This window comes from Arachis duranensis, chromosome 6 (genome assembly GCF_000817695.3).
Source record: "Arachis duranensis cultivar V14167 chromosome 6, aradu.V14167.gnm2.J7QH, whole genome shotgun sequence".
In the NCBI taxonomy this organism is placed as follows: Eukaryota; Viridiplantae; Streptophyta; class Magnoliopsida; order Fabales; family Fabaceae; genus Arachis; species Arachis duranensis.
The window spans coordinates 111,001,425-111,025,353 of NC_029777.3; the positions used below are offsets into that span (position 1 = coordinate 111,001,425).

The 23,929-nt window shown below is 35.0% G+C and overlaps 3 protein-coding genes across 3 annotated transcripts; all 3 read left to right on the plus strand.

Annotated features, from left to right (window-relative positions):
• Positions 1-7,204: 7,204 nt before the first annotated feature.
• Positions 7,205-7,885, plus strand: LOC107495995 (putative disease resistance protein At4g11170). Its single transcript, XM_016117198.3, has 2 exons — positions 7,205-7,386; positions 7,462-7,885. Exons 1-2 carry the CDS (start codon positions 7,264-7,266, stop codon positions 7,804-7,806), a joined length of 468 nt encoding a protein of 155 aa, XP_015972684.1. The 5' UTR covers positions 7,205-7,263; the 3' UTR covers positions 7,807-7,885.
• Positions 7,886-17,490: 9,605 nt separating this feature from the next.
• On the plus strand, positions 17,491-18,379 carry LOC107496006 (F-box protein GID2). Its single transcript, XM_052262778.1, has one exon. It carries the CDS (start codon positions 17,687-17,689, stop codon positions 18,242-18,244), a length of 558 nt encoding a protein of 185 aa, XP_052118738.1. The 5' UTR covers positions 17,491-17,686; the 3' UTR covers positions 18,245-18,379.
• Positions 18,380-21,701: 3,322 nt separating this feature from the next.
• Positions 21,702-22,482, plus strand: LOC107495993 (50S ribosomal protein L31, chloroplastic-like). The gene is made up of 2 exons (XM_016117195.3): positions 21,702-21,869; positions 21,950-22,482. The coding sequence occupies exons 1-2, from the start codon at positions 21,798-21,800 to the stop codon at positions 22,271-22,273; spliced, it is 396 nt and encodes a 131-aa protein (XP_015972681.1). The 5' UTR covers positions 21,702-21,797; the 3' UTR covers positions 22,274-22,482.
• The last annotated feature ends 1,447 nt before the right edge of the window (positions 22,483-23,929 follow it).

Genomic DNA, 23,929 nt, shown 5'->3' on the forward strand with positions numbered 1-23,929 from the left:
TATTTGATTATATGAATTGTTAAACTAACTCCTAGTAAGCTAAGGATTTCTATTATGGTTTAAATACTTTGATATTTCCTTCATAATTTTGTTTAATGATTAATGCTTGTATTCTTATTTGGTGAATAACTCAAAATAGGCTTGGTACCGCTATTTTAAGTTAATGTGCATGCTTTGATATATTTCACTTCTTTAGGGGGAATTATGCATGCTTGTTATATATAAAAAGAGGAAATCAAATTCTTTTTGAAAGGGGGAATATCTCATCCTTGAGATTAATAGAGAAATTGAACTTAAAAAAAATCATTGTTTTATGCATGCTTCTATGACACATTTCAAACTCCTTTCTTTTTGATAATGTCAAAAGGGGGAAGAGAAGTTTGAGGATATTTGAAGTTTTGAACTTTTGAAAAAGAAGAAGTTTGAGGATTTGAAAAGAAGAAATAAGTTTGCGAAACAATGATTTCAAAAAGACTTCCGCTAAGCAAAAACTTTGATATCTAAATCGTTTTCTTTGATAAACGCCCTTTAAGGGAACAAATGCACATATTTAGGGGGAACTCCTGCAAAAATTTTTTTTGTGAAGTCTTCTCCAAAGCTTTCTATAAAACAAAGTGCATTATTGTTGCTTTCAAAATCATTTATAAATGCATATCCTCAAAATTGGTTTGTCATTATCAAAAAGGGGGAAATTGTAAATCATGTTGCTTGTATGCGAAGTTTGTATTCGTAGGTTTTGATGAATGACAAACCAATAAACGACATGAAAGACAAACCAACAAACAACTTGAATGAACAAGCATGTTGAAAGATCAACCAACATTCAACGTTGAGGAATGAAGAGTTGAAAGCAACACAACAACAACAAGAAACTCAAGTCCACAACATTTGAAGACAAGTATAGTGTCTTAGGACTTAGGTAACTTCTTGTTAAGAACCAATTGCTAAACCTCTCAACACACACTCACAAAATGTTTTGATACACATCTTGCAATTCGATGCTAGCCAAATGGTATGGTTTAAAACTTGTTTTCAAAGGTACAAAAAGCGTAGGAATTGACTCCAACAAGTTTGAGATAAATCCTAAGTATTTTGAAGTGATTTTAAGCCATTCTTTAAGGTTTACATCGATGCACACTCATCTTGCATCGATGCAAAGCATGCAACGACTTGTTGCATCGATGCAAAGATGTTTGCATCGATGCAACCTAGCTGAAAATTCAAATTTCAGCATCAAAGACACATTTGCATCGATGCAAAGTGTTATGCATCGATGCAAATAATTCAAAAACATAAAAAAACGGCTAGTTTTGACAAAAAGGCTCCATCCCACTAACTCCCCAACGTTTCTAAGGTTTGGGGAGTCTATAAATAGATGGATTGAAGCCTTATTTCACATACTTGAGTATTTGCAAACTATTTTGTTCATATTCTTTCATTCTACACATTTTTTGAGAGAGCAATATCAATTGGTTCAGTAGTGCTAAACTTGTAATCATACACTTACTCATTTCATCTCAACAATTCTTTGAGAATTGTTTTCTTGTACACTTTGTAATTTGGAGTGTGATCTCCAAGGTTGAGTTAAGAGTTATAAACACTATAGTCGGTGAGGATACCAAAGAGGTGTACTAAGTACTCAAGGCAAATCTTAGAGAAGGTATCTCTAAGTGGAGTGGGTTAGTATACGAGTGGTGATCATATACCGTGAGGTGTTAGAAACTAAGGACTCGGATTGTAAAAGGTTTTGCGCGAGCACCTTGAAGCTTGGCAATAGTGGAACTTCTCAATTGCGATTGAGAAAGAAAGTGGACGTAGGACAAGGATTGTGCCGAACCACTCTAAATAGCGTTTGCATCTCTCCAAACTCATCTCTTCAATATTATTGTCTTTTACCTTTGAGCAAATAAATTGTGATCGAAAAGTAGTTTCGTAAGTACTTAAGGAGTAGCTTAAGTCCGATTGGTAAAAAGCTTGATCAATTTATTTGAGTTGGTGTCTATTGGAAAGTAAAAGCTCCTTATAAATGCTTAGCAATTGAGTTAAGCTCTTGGAAAAATACTAGTACAATAACACTTTTGTATATTGTCTTTAACTTTTGTAAAAAGATTCATTGTTGTTGCAATACTCAATTCACCCCCCCTCTTGAGTAATTGTGCATAGGTTCTACAAGTGGTATCAGAGCTTAACCCTTTGAAAGACTTAACCGTTTAAGGGAAAAGATCATGGCAAGCACAAGCTTTAACAACAACAACACTAGCGAAGGTAACTCAACTGCTAGACCTCCTCTTTTTAGCGGAACAAATTACTCTTATTGGAAAAAATCAAAATCAAAATGGTAACTGAGAAGTCTTTTCATTGAAACGTGGGAGAGAATAAGGAAAAAATATTTGATTTGACATAAACTCCCCTTTTTGAAGATATGATGTGAAAACCTTCCTACAAATTATTAAAAAATAATTTATTGAAAACATGATGCCAGAAAAATAAAATTGGGCCAGTATCATGGAATGGGCTTAAAGGAGGTTAATTGGGCTTGAGTTCAAGGCACCAAAGTTCAATCTCTCCATTGTCTTGTTCATCACCCAGATTTGTCTCCCTGCTGCTTACGAGACAAAAACAAACAGAAGCATGGAAATCACTTTTTTTCAACAAAACTCAACTCCATCTTCCCCAAACTGTTTCTTAATGAACAAAACCTATCTTTACACAGAGATTTAGTGAAAATGTCAGCAAGTTGCTCTTCGGATTTCACAATTGGATATTAATAGTACCTTTTTGCATATGTTCCCTAATAAAATGATATCTTACTTCAATGTGCTTAGTTCTAGAGTGCAGCATAGGATTTTTAGAAATGTTTATAGCACTCATATTATCACAAAACAGAGGTATACTATTGATTTTCACTTTGTAATCCTCTAATTGAGTTTTTAGCCATAAAAGTTGAGAACAATAAGCTGCCGCAGAGATATATTCAGCTTCAGCAGTGGATAAAGCGACTGTGCCTTGTTTCTTGCTCGACCACATGTTGAGTGAGCTTCCAAGGAAACAACACATTCCGAAAGTGCTTCTTCTATCCACTCGGTCACCCGCATAATCTGCATCACAAAAATCTACTGCACAAAATTTATTAGATTTTGGATACCACAAGCCAAGATCACATGTGCCCTTAATGTATCTAATGATTCTTTTAACAGCCGAAAAATGGGATTCTTTTGGGTGAGATTGAAACCTAGAGCACACACCAACACTTTGAACAATATCCGGCCTAGAGGATGTAAGATACATGAGGGATCCTATCATTCCTCTATACTTTGTTTCATCCACAACTTTTCCATTTTCATCCTTGTCAAGCTTTGTGTTTGGATGCATAGGAGTTTCCATTGGTTTGGAATTTTTAAGGCCAAATTTCATGATTAACTCTTTTGCATATTTACCTTGGTGAATAAAAATACCACTAGGAGTTTGTTTAATTTGAAGACTAAGAAAGAAGGTTAATTCACGTATTAAACTCATTTCAAGCTCACTAATCATAAGTTTTCTAAACTCTTCACACAAGGTTTCATTGGCCGAACCAAACACAATGTCATCCACATAAACTTGAACAAGCAAGATATCATCATTAGATTCTTTTATAAACAAAGTATTATCAGTGGTACCCTTTAGAAATTTATTTTCCAACAAGAAGACACTAAATCTTTCATACCAAACTCTTGGAGCTTGCCTAAGGCCATAATGAGTCTTAGAGAGTATAAAAACATGATTTGAAAACTCTTTGCTTTCAAAACCAGAGGGTTGAGCCATAAATACTTCCCTATCTATAAAATCATTAAGAAAAACACATTTGACATCCATTTGAAATATTTTAAAGCCCTTGTGGGCAGCATAGGCAAGAAGCAACCTAATTACTTCCATTCTTGCTACCGGAGCAAATGACTCATCAAAATCAATACCTTCCTCTTGATCATAACCTTGGGCCACTAATCTAGCCTTGTTACGAACAACACTACCATCCTCACCCAATTTATTTTTAAAAATCCATTTTGTACCAGTTACCTTTTGACCATTTGGATTTGGAACAAGAGTCCAAATCTCATTCTTCTCAAATTGTGCTAGCTCTTCCTCCATAGATTTAACCCATGAGGGATCTTCAAGAGCTTGCTTCTCATTATGAGGTTCCAATTGGGACAAGCAGGCAACATTGCTTGGTTCCACGTGTTTCTTGCTTTAAGATCTAGTGGTTATGCCCTGGGAAGGATCACCAATAATGAATTCATGAGGGTAACCCTTCAAAAACTTCCATTCTTGTGGCCTTTGAGGAAAGGTTCTGCTTTGCTGAGTTTCAGTAGACAATTCTGTTCTGGATTCTCTGACTTGTTCAGGAGACAAAACAGAAATGTCTCTTTCATTCTGACGAGACATTTTTGGACAGATAGATTCAACAGCTGGGACGGACTTGAAATTTTCTTGATTGACTTCTTGGTTCTCATCAGTTTCACAACCTGCATCATCATCTGCTCTATGTGATCAGCCATGAGACAGGTTTGAAACTTGGTTTCAAATTCTTCATCTTCATCAGGGTCATTTTCCAAGTCTTTCCAAGATGCCATGAGACCTTTCTTCTTTCCTCTTTTCTGATTGTCCTCCTTCTTCAGCTTAGGACAATCAGACTTGAAGTGTCTAGCTTCTTTACAGTTGTAACAGATCACTTTACTGAGATCCCTTTTGGCTTCCTTGAGCTGCCTCCTTTGTTTCGTTCCTTCATCTTCACCATTTTCCTGAATTTTTTAGCAAACAAAATAAATTTATTTTCAGATGAGTTATCACTGGATTCATCATCCAGAGGTTCAGTAACAGATTTGAGAGCAATTCCTTTCTTTTTTGTATCTTTTTTCAAATATGTGTTTTCAAAGGAAAGTAAATTTCCTCTCAAATAATCGTAAGTCATAGAATCGATGTTACTACTCTCAGCTATCACTATTGCTTTAGTTTCCTACTCTTTAGTGAGACATCTCAATATTCTCCTCACAAGCACAGATTCAGAATATGTGATCCTCATAGCATCGAAGTCAGTGACGATAATGTTGAATCTTTCAAATAGTTCATTTATCATTTCTCCTTCTTTCATTGAGAACATTTCATATTCTCTATTCAACATGTTTATTCTGGACTTCATGAGTGATTTAAAGCTTGTCCCAAATTTTCTTTGCTATTGTGCATCTTGACACCCGTCGGTATTCCTCGAAGCTGACCGCAAAATTGAGCAAGTTGACTGCTTTGGCGTTGAGCTCTACTTTCTTTCTGTCTTCCTCATTCCAATAAGCTTCACCTTTGAGTGTAACCACACCATCAGCTCCTGTAGTGGTTGGAAATTGTGGACCTTTCAGGATTATCTTTCAAAGTCTGTAATCTACTGATTGAATAAATATCTTCATTCTTTCTTTCCAGTAACTGTAGTTCTTTCTATTAAAGAATGGGGTCTGTTGCTTAATTGCCCTTCTGTCAGAGTGTATACTACCAGATTTAAGCCACTGTTAGCCGCCATCAGGATCTTTTTTCTAAGTTGCAAAGCTTGATCTCTGAGACCAAGCTCTGATACTAATTGATGGTAATTAGTGGCTAAGAAAAGGGGGTTGAATCTTAGCCCCTCTTTTCTGAGTATCAATTGCTGCTTTTTCAAAGAAACTTTAGGAGATATTTCTATTTTTGTCTCATAACTAGTTAAGAGACATTTTCTTTTAGTTTCGTAACCGGTTAGGAGATATTTTTTATTTTTGTCTCCTACGTAACAGAAATAGAATTGGAGTAGAAGAGAAAGAGAGAATCACACCCAAAAGTATCCTGGTTTAACTGCTAAGTGCAATGCAGCCTACATCCAGTCTCCATCACAACTGTGACGGAATTTCACTATAATCATCAGATTACATACACCAATTCTTCCCTAGGAACTACCCATTCCTATCCGGGACAAATCTGGATTCTATCCCCAAATCTGAACTTGACTTGGACACCTACCAAGCTTTCAACTGCAAAGTGCTAACCCAACTTGCAAGGGAATCTCCCACAGGATTATGAAACACAACATACAGATGTACAAAGGAACTCTTAGACATCTATGGCTTTTTCTTTAATTTTGCTCTCTCTGCATTTTTTCTCTCACTGATTTTTTCTTGCAAATCTCACTCTATTTACCTTTTACCATGAGACTCAGACAAACAAAACTAAAGAAAAGAATACAAAATAAAACCCATTTAAGGAGAAGAACTCAGGAAGCTTGGGTAGCTATGAGAACTCTGTGCTTTCTCTCCTTGTCTGAACCCTTGGCCGTTCACCCTTATTATAGAAGGGGAAGCTTCCAAAGTTGAAACCGTTTCAACCAAGCCACCAACATACTCTCCAACAAACAGCCGGTTCGGATAGAGAGAAGAGAGAGGGAAAATTGAAAGCAAAACCAACATGCATGTACCTCTCTCTCATCCCTTCTCATCAAGCTTCATCAATCTGAGCCTTTCATCTTGACTTTGGCCCTAAGAATGAATTTTGACCCTTGATGAATCTTTGATCTTTGACAGCTCATTCCTTTCCATATTTGCTTCTTTTTTCATGTAGCTCCAGTAGCTACCTTCTGTCTTGAATGAACAAAAATAGAAACGAGCTTTACCACTGAGATCTATCTTGGTCGAACAAAGGTTCTTGTTGTTCTTGATGATGTCAATGATTCAGATCAAATAGAAGATTTATGTGGAGGACATACATGGTTTGAGGCAAGTAGCAGAATCATAGTGACAACAAGAGATAAGTATGTTCTTGCTACAGCTGATGCAGATCATATACATGAAGTTAAGACATTGAATCCTGATGAATCTCTTTGGCTTTTCAACTTGAATGCCTTTAAGCAAAACTGCGTTATAAAAGCATAACAAGTTGAGTTATCCAAGAGAGTGCTTAATTATTGCAAAGGCCTCCCTTTAGCATTAAAAATCTTGGGTTCCTTCTTTAAAGGGAAAAACTCAACAAGATTGGGAAAGTGAATTGGCCAAACTTGAAAAGATGCCTGATGAAAAAATCCAAAGTATATTGCGATTGAGTTAGATCGTAATGATCGGATTATATTTTTGGAACTTGCATGTTTCTTTGATACAAATACAGAAGTAGAGCAGATAAAATCTCTTGTTGATTGCTGTATGTGGATACACAACTACTATCGGGTTGACAAATCTTTGTAATAAAGCTCTTATTTCCATTTCAAACAATTGTGTGTCAATGCATGACTTAATTCGAGAAATGGGTTGTGAAATTGTTCGCGAAGAATGTCTAGATGATCCAGGAAAACGCAGTAGACTATGGGATTCTTGTGATACCTATATAGTACTGAAATACAGTAAGGTAAGTGTAAGATTACCCAGATTGTAATTTTGTCCCATTTTGATATATATTACTTTTGACATACATACTATGTAGGGAACTCAAGCTATTCAAAGTATCACTTTAAACATGTATGAAATTGATACGATAAGGTTGCACCCTGAGACATTTGAAAGAATGCCAGAACTGAAGCTTGTTAGATTTCATGCACCCGATTTCAGAAGAAAGTTGTGTGCTCCAGAAGATATTACATCCCTGCCAAAGAAGTTAAGCTATTTTCATTGGGATGCGTTTCCTTTGAAATCTTTGCCGTCTTCTTTTGGTGTTGAGAGAATTGTTGAAATCATAATGCCCAATAGTGGATTCAAACGCTTTGGGAAGGTGAACAGGTATGGAAAGAGACAACATTGTTTTTCATTTATAATTCCAACAAGATTGTGAAATTATTTTGATGCCATACACATGCATGTATACCTACCTTTTAATGAGTTAATTTCAGAATCCTGTAAGTCTAAGGAAAGTGGATCTAGATGGTTCATCAAGCCTAATCCAGCTCCCAGATTTATCAAAAGCTTCAAATCTTAGAGAAGTGAGTATCTCTGGTTGCAAGAGTCTACGTCAAGTTTCTCCATCTGCTGTGTGTTCCCAGAAGCTGAAATACCTGAAAGTGAGCAACTGTGAGAGCCTTGAAAGAAAGAATTTCCTTTCTGCCCCCCACTCCCCACAACACCCACTTCGCCGTTTTTGTGCAGACGAGGGATTAGGACAGACAAATTTGAAGGATTGGAGGAGGAAATGAAACTGCGTCATTTTCGTCTCCAGGGACTTATATGTCCTGTTACGAAATGCTCTAATGCCACCTGGCCTCTATTACGGCCAGCTCAGCTCCAACTCTGCCAGTTCAGCCTTTTTCATCAAGTGCAAACGGCTGAATTCAACGGAAGGATATAAATGTCTACGTTTTTCAGGAGTGAGGGACTTTAATGTATTTTCCATTCTTTGAGGACGAAAATGTCTACGAAAAAAAGTCAGGAACGTATTTGTCCTTTACTCAAAAGATAATTTAAGAACAATTAAAGATAAAAAATAAAATAAATAAATACATAAATAAATAATGATAATATTCAAAATAATTTTCTAAAAATTATATAAATTATTGAGTTTAACTATTATATATATTTAAAATAATTCTACACATCTAAATTTTTTTGTCAATCAAGTTTAACCAAGTTAGTCTAATATAACAAGAATTAGTTATAATTAATATTATTCTAAATCTTGGTTTTTTTTTTTCCAAAGATAATACTTTTATTGCAATTAAATGATTCAATTACAATACCCACACAAACGGGGATAAGCATATACAATAATAAAAATTTGGGGAACTCCTAGAAACAATAATACCAAGCTAAAGCAGTAGGGATTAAAACAAAAAGGACAAGCTATTCTCTCCTCTTTAGTTTCTGTTGCTATGCCTCTCAAGTTGCCCAAATTCTTCCGCAAATGTCAGAGCTTGGGACAGAATTTCCCCAACCTCAACTTTACAATTTTCAAAAATGAGAGCGTTCCTGGACAACCAGATCTGCCATAGAAGGTAACTTACTTGACTGATTTTTTCTTTTGAGTCTCTTCTTCTTCTCACCGCTTCCATCAACTGACACCACCAATCCCATGGTTCCATAGTCGAATATCTGGGAATCACACTTGTTACTGGTGATTGATTCCAGACTTGCACAACACCCGGACAGAAAATCAGAGCATGGAGGTGCGTTTCTGGCAATGAAGAACATCGCAGGCGTAAATTGGGGATCTGAGATATCCTCTTATGAAGATTTGTCTTCACTGCTAGTCCTTGGTGAGCAAATTTCCATAGTTGTCTACTTTGAAATCTGACATGAAGATCTTCCATAGGCTTATGAAAAAACTTGTAAGCTACTTCATATCCCGTTCTAATATTGTACTGACCAGAATCATGATTTATCCATCTGACTGAATCTTCACCTTCTTCAATGTCTATTTTTGGTAGATTTGTTGTGCTATGTTGGGACTGAACTTACTATGAATGAGCGGTGTATTCCAACCCCCTGTCTCATTGAATAGTTGTCTTAGCCAGATCAGATTTTCATTACTGCAGTCTTCTTCATGTACTCGAAAGGGAGGTAAGTTACCAAACCATGGTTCTTCTTTGAATTTTACTATACCCTGTGTCGTGACTTTCCATTTGGTACCCTATTCCAGTACTTTTCTGCCTTCCAATAAGCTCTGCCAAGTCCAAGATGGTCTCAGGCCTGGTTTCGCTCCTAAAAAAGAGGTAATTCTAAAATATTTGTTTTTGAAGACTTTATAAAACAGAGAATTTGGTTTAGTCATTAGTCTCCATCCCTGTTTTGCCAGCATCGCCAGATTAAACGCTTTGAGATCTTTAAACCCCATACCGCCTTCTTCTTGAATTCTGCTCATTGTATCCCAGTTGATCTATTGGAGTTTTTTTTATTCTGTTTTTGACCCACCAAAATTGCATCATCATTTTGTGAATATCATCTAATAGTGATTCGGGCAGTTTGAAACAACTTAGAGTATAGATAGGTATAGCATACCCCACAGCTTTGATTAATTTCTCTTCCACTTGCTACAATAGTTGACGCTTCCAACCTTGTAGCTTCTTCAACACTTTATCCTTTACATAAGCAAATGTCTGATTTTTAGATCTGTTAACAATAGATGGAAGACCCAAATATTTGTCTTGTGCACTAATATTAGAGACTCTAAATCTTATTATTTAATTAACTTAGTTGGACTTTATTCATAAAAAGATTTAAATATGTATTATTACTCATATGTTTATACATATATTATGCTAGCCAAACCCTAAATTAATTTAGCTTATAAAATATATTAACGTGAGTTAAATTAGTACTTTTATTAATATTTTGTTATGGGCTAATACATTTTATCTTAACATGAATGAACACGAGCAATTTTATCTGAGTTTGTTTAAATATGAACACCATTAATTATAGTTATCATAACTTAAGCTATACTAGACATGTAATAGCTCATTCATCTTACCTTGTAAAATCTTCATAAACTCTACAAATGTAACTTAGGACTAAAGTAGACATATATAATTTTATGGATTTAGTTTTGATGGATTCAAAATGTTTAGACTATTAAATGATCTTAATATTAGAATATATTTTTTAAATTTTTTAATAATTATTAACTAATTTTTATTTAATTTGATTTATTAATTAATCCTTCATATATTATTTAATTTTAAAATTTATTCTATATTTTATAAATTATTATTCTATCTTAAAAAAATTATTTTTAAATTCTATAAATATTTATCTTCAATCTTTTTTAATTTCATTTTGATTTAGAAATTCTAATCTTATCTTTTTTTAATTTTAAGATTTCATAGTCTATCATCAATTTATTTTTTAATTATCTAGTTTTATAATTATAATCATTTATGAATTTTCTTCCATTGTGATTATCAATTTTGTTACAACGACGACCATCGTTTATGAATAGGCAGATATGCGATCATCACAGTTGCATAAATCGCAATCGGCATAAATTCAATCGATTTTTATATTGAAGTAATTAATTGGTTAATGAATAGAAGTCTTTTACCGTTTACAATGTTCAAAAAATTAATCAATTTTTATATCTAGTTAATCAATTGGTTAGTGATTTTTTGTTTTTGCAATTGTTCGTAAAACAATAGATTTTATTTTATTCAAAAAATCGATTAATTAGTGAAAAAATATAAATATTAAAAAAATAATTAATTATACATACTCGGACTTTTTTTTTATATACAAACAACTGATTATTTGAAAGATTTATCTAAGACTTTATTCATCATATGGGTTTTATTATCATATAGCTAGGTTTTATTTTGTTACAGCATTATATAACCTAGTTTACTTAATCATTTTTTTTAATAGTCAATTTTAAGATGTCAGATATATTTAAGAAGGATAGTGATATAAATGAACAATACTAAAAAATAATATGGATGAATAATTTGAGGAGAATGATAATATTACTTTTTTTTTCATATTGTTGTATAAATTACTTATACACATATTAGTATATCACATAATTATTCTAAACAAAATATTATATTAAATTATTTTTATAAGAAAAAGAAATGCCCCGGACCGAAATGAACGTGCAAATTTATACGAGTTTAAGACAAATTTCAGAAGCCACGCATATGCAGTAGAAATGTACTTTAAAGAATATCCCAACTATATATCTGTCTATCAAATAATTTTTCAAATGATATTTAGGGTAAAAAACTTATATAAGCCAAGGCAAGAAGGGTCTAACGTAAATACGCCAAACCGAAAATCGTTTCAGTAATAAGCCAAACACTATCTTTATGTAATTCGAACCAAGGTGGTTCGAACTACAAACCTGAATAATTCGAACCAGGGTGGTTCGAATTAGGGGAGAGGAAATTTAAACGTAATTCGAACCAGGGTGGTTCGAACTCTTCTTGCACGTAATTCGAACTGGCCCAGCTCGAATTATTCATTGGAAACCAAACCATGTAATTCGAACCAAGCTGTTTCGAATTACCCTTGGCGTGGTTCTTTATAATTCAAACCAAGGTGGTTCGAATTATGGGTGATTCGGCTATATAAGGAGTTCGAATCACCCTCATTCGAACTATTATTCCTACCCCCTACCCCACAAAAATCTCAGAGAAAACGACCCAGATTCTGTCTCGGAGGTACTCCTCCATCCGCCTTCACCGCTGCATCAGAGTCTGTCGCAGGGATTTCGGCGGCACCCCTGCATGTTGCGCCACCAGCACAGCCTGCCCCACCGGATGATGGGGATGACATCGCATCTGTTTAGATGATTCACGTTTCATGTATTTTTTTCCTTAAAGTTCATTCATGTACGAAAGTGATTTGTATTTTTTTTTTGTTATGTTATAGTCTGTTCACCTATGTTTTTTTTATTTTTGTTGTTGGACTTTGATTATGTATGATCAATGAATCTTGAAACAGTTCAGTATTTATTTTTTCTTATTAAATTGTGCACCTACGGAAAATGTAGCATTATACATAATTAAAGAAGCCATATTCATTACTACTCGCAACAATCAAACTAAAAGTCATGCGTACTAATGTAAATAATACTGACACTAACAACATGCGAAATAATGTAAATAACTCTAAGACTAGCAACATGCGCACTAATGTAGATAATGCTAACACTAACAACATGCATACTAATGGTGTCCTGTCTGAGACGAGCCTCCAACCTGTGGGCAACTACGTCGTGTGTGTCCGGGTTGGCGACATAGGCCGCATCTCTTTGGCCGATTCGGATCTGCCTCGTCCATATTCGTCCGTATCCTAGTGGATCTAGGACGACCCTCTCTGGCACGCCTCTTGTCAGGGTCTGGAATCACCGTGGGCCCGTCGTAAGGTGGCCAGAATCCCTCCGGGATCGGAGGTGTGAATCCCATCCGGTACACACTGAACACCGAGCTAATCTGATAGACGCTGTGAACGTAAGAGGTCCAGGTGACCCGTGAGTATGCACAGCATGCAAGTGCGTGCTGACACGGGAAATGAAGAGCCTGGAAGTACCCGCAGTCACATGTCCGAGAGGCAAGGGATACTCTGTAAGTACCCAAGGAGAAAGAACCAGTCGGAGTGGTCTCTGCTACAGTGAACTCGGAGTTATCCCGGTCATACAACGTCACCGTGAAGCACCTGGCCGTCTTCATGTTGGCCTCAATACACTTCACCAAATGCTGACTGAATTGTTGTCCTGTTCCCATCTGGGCCTCAGCCTCTCTCCCCTTGCGAACAAACAGTTCCGCAAGCCTACCATATGTTGCCTTCACCAGGGATGCTACAGGGAGATTTCTGACCCCCTTCAGGATAGAGTTCACACACTCAGAGATGTTCGTCGTCATGTGACCGAATCTCCGCCCTTCATCACGATGCTGAGTCCACAACGAGTAATCAATCCGGTTCGCCCACTCACACATCGCCGGATCTTCAGATCGCAGGATATCAAACCAGTAATCAAATTCAACCTCGGTCTTCGCAGACGCCGCGTTCACTAGTAGCCTCCTAGCGTCTTTGCCCTTGAAGGTTAGGGCAAAATTAGCCGCTACGTGTCGTATGCAGAATGCACGGTACGCAGATGGCGGTAGCCAACCGCCGTCAGGGGACTCAAGCGCAGCCTTGATGCCGTTGTGCCTGTCCGATATAACCAGCAGACCGGGCTGCGGGGTCACGTGCTGTCGAAGGTGCGAGAGAAAGAATGTCCAGGATTCCGCATTCTCACCCTCTACTAGTGCGAATGCGACAGGTAGAATGTTCGAGTTCCCGTCCTGTGCAATCGCGATGAGCAACGTCCCCCCCATACTTCCCATACAGATGGGTGCCGTCAATGCTCACTAGCGGCTTGCAATGACGGAATGCCTCGATGCACGACGGAAAAGTCCAAAAAAGCCTGTGGAAGTACGCTTGAGACTCGTCCACTTGTCCTCCAACTCGAACTGGGCTCGTCTTAAGGACGACAACACTACCAGGCATCGTCAGCTGCACACCCAACACCCACCTAGGCAGGTCGTTGTAGGACTCATCCCAGTCACCGTATATGAGGGCAATCGATTTCTGCTTCGCCATCCAAACCCTCCGGTAAGTCGGCCTAAAACCAAAGTGCGCTGCCGTGGCGTTCAGGAGCACCTTGATGCTCACGGATGCATCGACCCTAACCATTGGCATAATGAAAGTTGAAATCACATGATAATCCAAACTCCTGTGGTCACTCGAGATGGATGTGGCCAGGCAAGTGTGAGGTCCATTGTACCGTTTGACCTCCCAAATGCCCTTGCGCTTCCGGAGACTCAGTCGAATCAACCATGTGCACCCATTCCCAAACTCGGAACACTTGCCCACATACCGGCGGTGATCGGACTCCACCACCTTGTACTGTACCCCTCGCCGGATGCTGTAAGTCTTCACACTTAAAAGGGCTTCATCTTTATCCTGGAATTGCTGACCAACCTGGAACTCTGTCAGACCACCAGTCCCTTCTGCATCTCTAGCTCCGAATCCAACAGCGTGCCCTAATACCCCCTCATGTCTCATGGCGTCCAAGTCCAACGAGGAAAAATGTGGTGGATACTGCTGTGTGCCAGAGCTAGAACCACCTACCTCCAATGCAGGCCCAGTCGCTCCAATATCATCAGCGCTATCATCGTCAATCATATCCAGCTCGACGTCATCCTCCTCTTCATCAACCAAAAAACCGTCTCCTACGCCAATAGGTGCAACTCCCACTAAAGCGTTCGGCAAATTTTCCCTTTCCACTACCTCCTCGCCTTCGGTGCCATTGAGGTCAACAGCAAAAGACGGGGAGGCGACATGTTGGACCACTGGTTCGTACACAGGGATGGACGAGGAAGCAACGGCAAGCCGGGAACTAGAACCTGCTGGATTCGCTATAGTGTTCGTATTCCAGTTCGAACCGCCGGAGCTGGATACAACATCAACCAGCCGTGCCAACAACTCCGGTGTCCTCACTTCCGGAAACTGCCGCCGACAAAGAAACATTACTTGCAAGTCCACATCATTATTAATCGTGAAGCAATCATACTTCACGGTATTCTGTAGCACCGTGACTGGAATGCGATAGAAAAACTTCTTTACCCGCTTCGCACCATCCAGACCGAGCTTCATTAGTACAGCGCTAACAAGGTCATCATAACTCGTCGTAGATGTTACGACAATACATAGAGGATTCTTATCTGTGAACTTTACTCCGGAACGAGTTTTTCTATTAACAGATCCTCTGTGGTGCACCAAAACCACAAAACTCTCCTCACTAGCCATCTTACTCCCTCTAATGAGACTAACTCACGTTTGGAACCATATATATACAGCTCAGTCTCACACTAATTCGAACCGGTCTGGTTCGAACTAGGATTTGTGTAATTCGAACCAGTCCGGTTCGAATTACACGGAAACCGTCTCTCTCTATAATTCGAACCAGCTTGGTTCGAATTACGTTCATTCTTAATTCAAACCAAGCTGGTTCGATTTATTACCAACCAACAAAACCTAATTCGAACTCACCTGGTTCGATTTACTAACAATTAGAGTTGGAACCAACCTGGTTCGAATTATATAAAAATACGATCTGGCTTATTGCTGAAACGATTTTTGCTTTGGCGTATTTACGTAATTTTTTGAGCCAGTTGGCTTATTATGGTTTTTTACCCTGATATTTATTAAAAATTAATTCGCATCAAAATTTAAGATTTAATTAGAGTGAGACCAGTGTCATTTGCAGATTTATAAATTAATTATACTGTTTTGCAAAATATTTTTTTTAATTTATTTATTTATAAAAAACATAGATTTTTTACCAATAGTGTTATATAACATGAATGTTTGACCATCTCAAAAAATATAGTCACGTTCATACATTTATTCAATTGGGATTTTATACATGACTTTTGTATTTAACAACTATCAATGGATGAATAAAGCGGTTCATGCTTTAAAGATGCTATATAAAATATAAATCAATTATTTTAAATAAAATATAATTTGCAAGACATACCAATAGTATGAAATAGTTGTTCAAATAATAATAAATAGATAAAATATGATCTCAACATATAAATATTCAATAACCAAAGTTCCTTGATAACCTAAATCGGTGTATCTTCGTATCTAATTATTTATTATATAATCCAAACAAAAATAGTTAAAAAGTGTGTATGATTTTTTAGATTGTAAAACATTATAATCAATTATTTTACTTAACAATCATTGACCAAGTAATAATTAGAATAGAGAAAGCATATTGCTTTCACTATTTCAATGGATTTTGTCAAAAACACAATTACATGTTTTAAGGATTTAAGAAATGGTGAAAACTCAACATAAAAAATCTTTTGCTTTTAGAAATATGTATATGTAAAAGAAAGAAGAAAGAAAAATAAAGAATACTGACACATCAAATAAAAAAGAAAATAAAAAAAAAAGAAAAATAAAGAAACTAAAAGAAATACCAAAAAGTTAAGAATTGAACAAACTATGTATTTTTTTTGTTCAATTTTATATCACTGTCAAAAAAATATTATCATTTAACTATGCTAAAAACATTCATTAATAATACTTCAACATAATTAAAATTCTATAAAATTTATATCTTATGAGAATTTATGTGTGCAAATTGATTGAAATTGGTATCATGTATGATTATGTTTGTGAAACATTAATCATAAATGAATATAAATTCTCTCATTTATATTTTTTCTGTTATTGAATTCATTAACTTTTTTTCGTCTATTTATTATTAAGGGTAAAAAAGATGCAAGTTAAAAATATTAATCGGTTTAAATATCAATATAATAAAAAAGATTGAGATAAAAAAATTTTCTTATACTAAATAAATTAATTCTTTCAATAAATACATGTATTAATGTTTTTGTATACAAACTATACATAAATATAATAAAGTAAATTAAGTATAAGATTTGTGTGTAATCCAAACCATATATTAGGGATCTAATAATATAATTAAATATCATTTAGTTAGTATTCGTACATTGTATGATTATAATATAAATTATATTTTTATTAAAATTTTAATTTTTTTTAATTGTATTACAATAACAGAGTATAATAATATTTATTTAAATATATAAACATAATATCTTTTATATTTATTCACTAAAATGAACTAAAAAATTAACAAGATTATTTTGGTTTCTAAAAACAGAAGATGGAATAATCTTATATATTATACAATAAATTTTTTATTTTTTATATAGAAAATCTTTTTAAATTAAAAGTAACAGTAAATTTTTATAATAGAACAGTATTTGGCCCGGACGTAGCCGGGTTTTACACTAGTAATACTAAAGATAAATCCAAAATGGCATTACCCCATTGCCTTAGTACCTTACCCACCCCACCATGAGCATCCCCCATTTCCCGGTAACCCTCCAAAAAAGAAAAGAGTATATGAGTAGGAAGACAAGAACAGGAAGGTGAGGACAAAATCGTCAATCACAGAAAAAAGAATTGAAGAGCATTCATTTCTCTGCTTGTCATCTTCGAAAACCATCAAAAACAGGTGCACCCCCCTAACCCCCTTTCACCTTTACTTCACCTCCCCCTACTCCTCCTTAACCATAAACCCAAACCCCAAATTCCTTCATTTAATCACAACAATTTCCATCTCTCTCTCTCATCCTAACTTTTCTATATATATAATAGGGTACACCAACACACCTCCTTATTCAACTGTTTTCGCCATGAAGCGTCCGATCTCCCGCGACGGCGACGGCAACGGCGACCTCCTCAAGATGAAGAAGGTTAAGGTGGACGGCGATGCCGACGCCGAAGAGAATTGTGTCCTCCGGGAGATGCGGTATTTCGATGACAACGTGCTGTTCGAGGTGCTGAAGCACGCGGACGCGAGGACGCTGGCTATGGCCAGCTGCGTTAACAAGCAGTGGCACAAAACTGCACAGGATGAGAGGCTTTGGGAGCTGATCTGCACCAAACAGTGGGCAAACACCGGCTGCGGCGAGGAACAGCTCCGATCCGTCGTCCTTGCCCTCGGCGGTTTCCGTCGTCTCCACTCCCTTTACCTAAGGCCTCTCTCTAAGCCATACTCTTCTTCATCGTCATCGTCATCGTCATCTCCCACTCCCTCCTCCGTTTGGGGTCCCATCTCTCAGGCGCCTGTGGCTCCTCGGCCGAAGCCCCTACCTCCTCGTTTGGGTAAAGACGCCGTACACCTCTCCCTCTCTCTTTTATCCATTCGCTTCTACGAGAAGATGTCTAATTTCAACAACCGAACCAGATGAATCTTCTTTATTCTCTTCTCTCCCACGTCTAATGGACCTTCTTCTTCTTCCCTTATTGTTATGTCTTGAGAATATTTTTATTTATTTCTTTCTCTTAACTAAATGTGACGCAAGTTTTGTATTTCAGTATTGCTAGATCTTGTTTCTTATTTGTAAATTGAGGAGAAGAAAATGCTTCATCAAGTATTGTATTATATGTACTTTGAATTCGATGAATATAAACGTAAAAGCGATCTAATTATTATTATTATTATTATTATTATTATTATTATTATTATATATGACTGTTGGTGTTGTTGGATCTAATGAGATGGGTGGTGGTGGTGGGTGAGGGAAGACCGAAAGATGAAGAAGTTGCCGGGGGCAGAAGGGTGGGATTGGGGAATAGCGAGTGATGAGGGGTTGTCTTTTCCGAAAGGCCACAACCAGACACAAACAAATAAAAGGTGTCTTAGTTGTCTTGTACTGCCACATATGCTTTTCTGTCATCTTTCGTTTCCCTAATTGCTAAACGACAACACACATGGCTTTTCCTTTGCCTTCTGCTTTCAACCACAGGCCAAATTCCTAATAATGCCACCATTTTTTGTCCTCGCACCGTTTATTGCTATTCCTTCTTCCATATGCTTAACATTGTTTACCCACTCTATCAACTGCCACCAATTTACCCTTTTCAATCAATACTATTTTCATGTATTATTCTCTGTTACCAATAAATTAATTAGTCATTCTTATTTTTCAACATACATAAAATATTCCTTTTTCTTTAGTTTCAACTTTTAAACATTAAAAACTCTTTCACATCATAGTTTGAGCTTAAATAAGTAATATTTTTTATGGTGCTTACCAAGAAAATCAACATAACATAATGTCCTTATGTGTCAATTGTTGATTGAAGGCAATTTTTTTTAAATGAAAAAAGAAAAGAATGATTAAATTAAAGTAATATAATAAAGATTTTATTATAAAAACTATATATTGATCTTGTATAATTTTTTTAGCGTTGTTATTTGTACAAATGTAATATGAGTCATCGTTTTATTTTTTTACCATTAAAAATAATTGAACTTAAATAATTTGATTAATTATTATAAATTTTAATATAAAAGATTTTAGCATTGATATTTTAATTCATAAAATATATAAATTAATTTTATATTCATTAAAATTAAATTTGATAAAATTATTAAAATGATATATAAATAATTTTATTGAATAATTTTTAATTTTATTAAATTAATACAATTTTAATAAATAACAATTTATTTCTTTTTTATTCGTGATGGTATTATAGATAAAGCAATCCTAACCCGACTAAAATTCTTGCCTGTGACATTTAATTTAATTTTTTTTAGGATGTAAATGAGATATGTATTAAATGTTTTTTAGTCAATTTTATTTAAAATATAAATGAGATATTTATATATCTATTTAATTTTTATGATAGACTATTGGATAACTAAAAAGACAGTATTTATAGTTTATTTTAGATTATTTAAAAAATAAAATTGATTTACATAACTCATCTAAGTTTATGTTTTAACAATTTTATAATAAAAAATATTAAATATTTATTATTTTAATTAATTTTATACTTATTATTATTATTTCAGACATTAATAGACTTTTTTAATTACTTTAATTTAATCTTTCTTTTCTCTTTTTTATTTAAAAGAAAAACAGCTTCCAATTAACAATTAACACATAAAGACAGTATGTAATGTTGATTTTTTTGGTAAATACCATAGAATCTCCCTAAATTAATTAGTCATTCTTATTTTTCAACATACATAAAATATTCCTTTTCCTTTAGTTTCAACTTTTAAACATTAAAAACTCTTTCACATCATAGTTTGAGCTTAAATAAGTAATATTTCGTTCAAACCACGGATTAAGTTTTCACAATCACAAATTAAATATGGTAACGTTCGCAAATAGTATGGGAAATAACATAGGTTCTTTAGGGTGTAACATAGGTTCAAAAATTAAAAATATAAAAAATGATTTTATCCTTTAAGTATTAAATTATTAATACCAAGAAAAAATATTTGCAGATTAGAATAGGTGATAGAGATTTGGCCCGAGTCTAATTATCCACGGTGATAGTTGTACTCGTTATATAGAATTCACCTTCCTAATATATAAATCAGTTTAACTAAAATTATAAAGCAGCTCTACTTATCCTACTAAATCATTTTTACTAATAACAATTTACATAACGACGTCTAGTAAATCAGTTTAACTTAAAATAATTTATTAAAATATAATACTAAATCGATTTAACTTAGATTAATGTTTATAAGAATATTTCTATAACGAAAGTCAAAACAAGATAATTAGATAATATTTAACGTGAAATATTTAATATAATGATTTACCTTTATTCTCTGTTATCAAAAATTAATAAGCGATTCTTATTTTTCAGCATACATAAATTATTGAGTTTTTTTTGAAACACGTGTACACTAATCGTCTTTTTTTTTTTGAAAAATAATAATAAATAAAATAGAGTTGTAAGAGCAAATGCTTAATTAATCCCAATGCTGTAGGCTCCTACAAATAAACATCTAATGCTCGAAATTTTTTTTTTTCATTTCTTTTCTTAAGAAAAAATTTCAATGCTATAATAAGAACGTTATCTTTATACAACTGTTTGATTCAAATAAGATTCGTTAAAATTCAAAATATTTAGGCGATTGGGCTCATTTATTTTCTCTCTATAACAAGATGTCTAAGATTTATATTCAAAATAATAAAAACAAAAAACCATTTTTTCCTTTTATAATGATATTCAAATTCCTAACACAATAACACTTAGAAATAACTGGGCTAACTGTTTAACTAATTCAAATTCATTTTATTTATAATTTAAGGCAGCGACATTTTTTGGGTAAAAGAAAAGGGCCTGAGCCCAAAGAGAAAATAAAAACGAAGAAACACTAAAGAGGATCAATATTTGTCACCCATGTACTATCATCAAAAAGCAACTGATTTAGTTCATGATATGGAGAATCTAAAAATCTGAGTGCAAGAACTCTATCTCCCAAAGCCTTTTCTTGATCATGTTAATCTCCCTTATCACAAGGATTATGGTAAGTTGTTTTCCTCTTATCATTGAGCATGTTAAAAATTTTTAATGACTAATTACATCTTTTTCTTTTTGTATAGTACTCTCAGCCCGACAAATAAAAAACTAATCCGTTCTATATCTGAATTTTATTTAAAAGTTTGTCATTAGCCAATGAATTACTGCATGCCCAAGACGGATCTAAGTTTCGAACCACAGTACCTAGGGCTAGTGAGTTGCTTTTTTTTGTCAGGGTGTCGTTTTTTCTTTATGTTAGTTAGTTTTTGTTCAACTATGGGCTTTAGTAATGTTTTTGCTTAACCTACATATATTACCTATGGGCCTATTGGGTCGTAATCTTCGGCCCATAAAGCAAATAACCACATCCACATAGCCATCGTGGTCGACATCATCACCTCCATAATCTCATCTCTCTCTCTCTCTCTCTCTCTCTCTCTCTCTCTCTCTCTCTCTTGCAGAACAAAAATGGCGCAGTGCATAACCAACACATTCCTCCACCCAAAACCCTTTCATCCTCTCCCATCCAAAACAAAACCCGTAATTGCCTTCTCTTTCTTGTTTCGATGTTAGTTATTTGTTTCTTATTTCTGTTAATTAGTTATTTCTCTGTTTGTTAGGTGGGAAATTGTAGGATAGGGGTGACGTGCAGGAAGAAGGATATACACCCGCAGTACCACGAGGATGCTAAAGTGTACTGCAACGGGGAACTCGTGATGACTACCGGTGGGACCCAGAAGGAGTACGTGGTTGACGTTTGGTCAGGTAACCACCCCTTTTACCTGGGTAGCCGGTCAGCGGTTATGGTTGACGATGACCAAGTTGAGAAGTTTAGGAAGAAGTTCAGTGAACTCACTGAAATTATGGAGATTCCGGTACTCAAGGGTGAAATCATAATTCCCTCCAGGCGCAGGGGTATTCAGAAAGGTGGCAAGAAGAAGTAGAAGAATTAATTAGATCCAACACACTTCCCAATTTGGTTTGATTCCTATCTATCTATGTAGCTTCTTATGAATTATTGATTCTTCTTGTTGTTTATAGAAGGGGGAAAAAATAGAAAATGTCCGTGTGGTGTTTGATACTATGCTTCAATGGTTCATTTGCTAATTTTATTTTTGTTAAAGAATGAGAATGAATATGATTAATTTGCTTTAGTTATATTTAAGTCTGATACATTTCATTTGTCATTGTTAGATATAGATTTTTCTATGAAATCACTTATCTCAAAAGTGTGATTGCCTTATACTTTTTGCTGGATAAATTTTGAAATAATGTTATGAAACTAATTATACCAAAAATTTAAGCGGCTAGATAGAGATACACGAATGATTATATATCTCTCAGGTGCTCTATGTAGTAATGTATAAGCTGAAATGATATGCTTATTATAATTGTAAGTAAAGGTTTAGTTTTATTATTGAGATTGTATGCATGAGTCAATTTAGTTATTATGAAATTTTGGTGACCAAATTGGATTATAAATTCTTATTTTGAGGACTAAATTGAACATTTTAAAGTCAATGACTAGATTAAATCATGATTATAATTTTAAAGGCTAAATTAAATTGAGACTAGAGAAAGAACGGTTATAGTTGTAAAATGAATTTTGTTAGTTTGTGTAGCCAATATAGATGTTACGTACTACATCAAAAAAGAAAATTAGGTTATAGTTAGTTTTATTATGTTTCTTTAGTGCTATTTTTTTTCTAACCAAAGTGCACACTATTTTGAGCCTATTGTCACGGTAAATTTTTAGAAGGTTAGATTTAACAGTATTTGTATAGTTTTCTGGAGTATTTGAGAATACGCTAGATGGTTCCGAAACATTCTAGAATGTTCTAGAAGGTCCCGGAATACCCTAGAAGGTTCTAGAAGACTTTAGAAGATCATAGAATATTCTAGAAGAGTGTGGATTGATATAAAAGTATGAAGAGTTGTATAGAACAATCTAGAAGTATTTAGAAAGTAGTGGTAGGATAGATATTTATAAAGAAGGTTCTAGATGATTAATCTAGACCATTGATTAGATTTAATCCTAACCATCCATTGAGGAGGTGGATGGCTATAAATAGGAGGTAAGAGTTAGTGTGGGTGTGTGTGAATCATTTGTAACAAACACTTGAGCAATAAAGTGTTCTTTCCACCAAAGCTTCCTTTCTCTTGTGTTCTCTTGTGTTCTTAGCTTTCTTGCTAAGTATTGAGGGTTAGGCTGACTTGGTCTTAGCTCAAGAGGTTGAGTAAGTCCGAGTTCCGGCACGGTAGCATTGGAGTGTGTCCAAGGCCGTGACAACTTGGTATCCGAGCAAGGTTCGAGAGGGAGCACAAGTGGTTTGTGGGTATGGCTTCTAATATCACCATGGAGCATGTTGAGTTTCAAAGGGGAATGGATGTTATTCCTTCTCAATGGGGAGGCAAGAAGGTCCGTTCTTCAAGTGAGCCTAGAGGTAAGGACTCTAACTTCTTAGAAGAAAGAGTTTTTATGTTGGAAAATGTTCTATCCTCTATGGATGAGTGGTTCCAAAGGATAGAACATGACAAGGAGACCCTCGAGGCTCACGTGTTAGGAGAACTAGATGCTTTCAAAGAAAGCATGCTCCAAA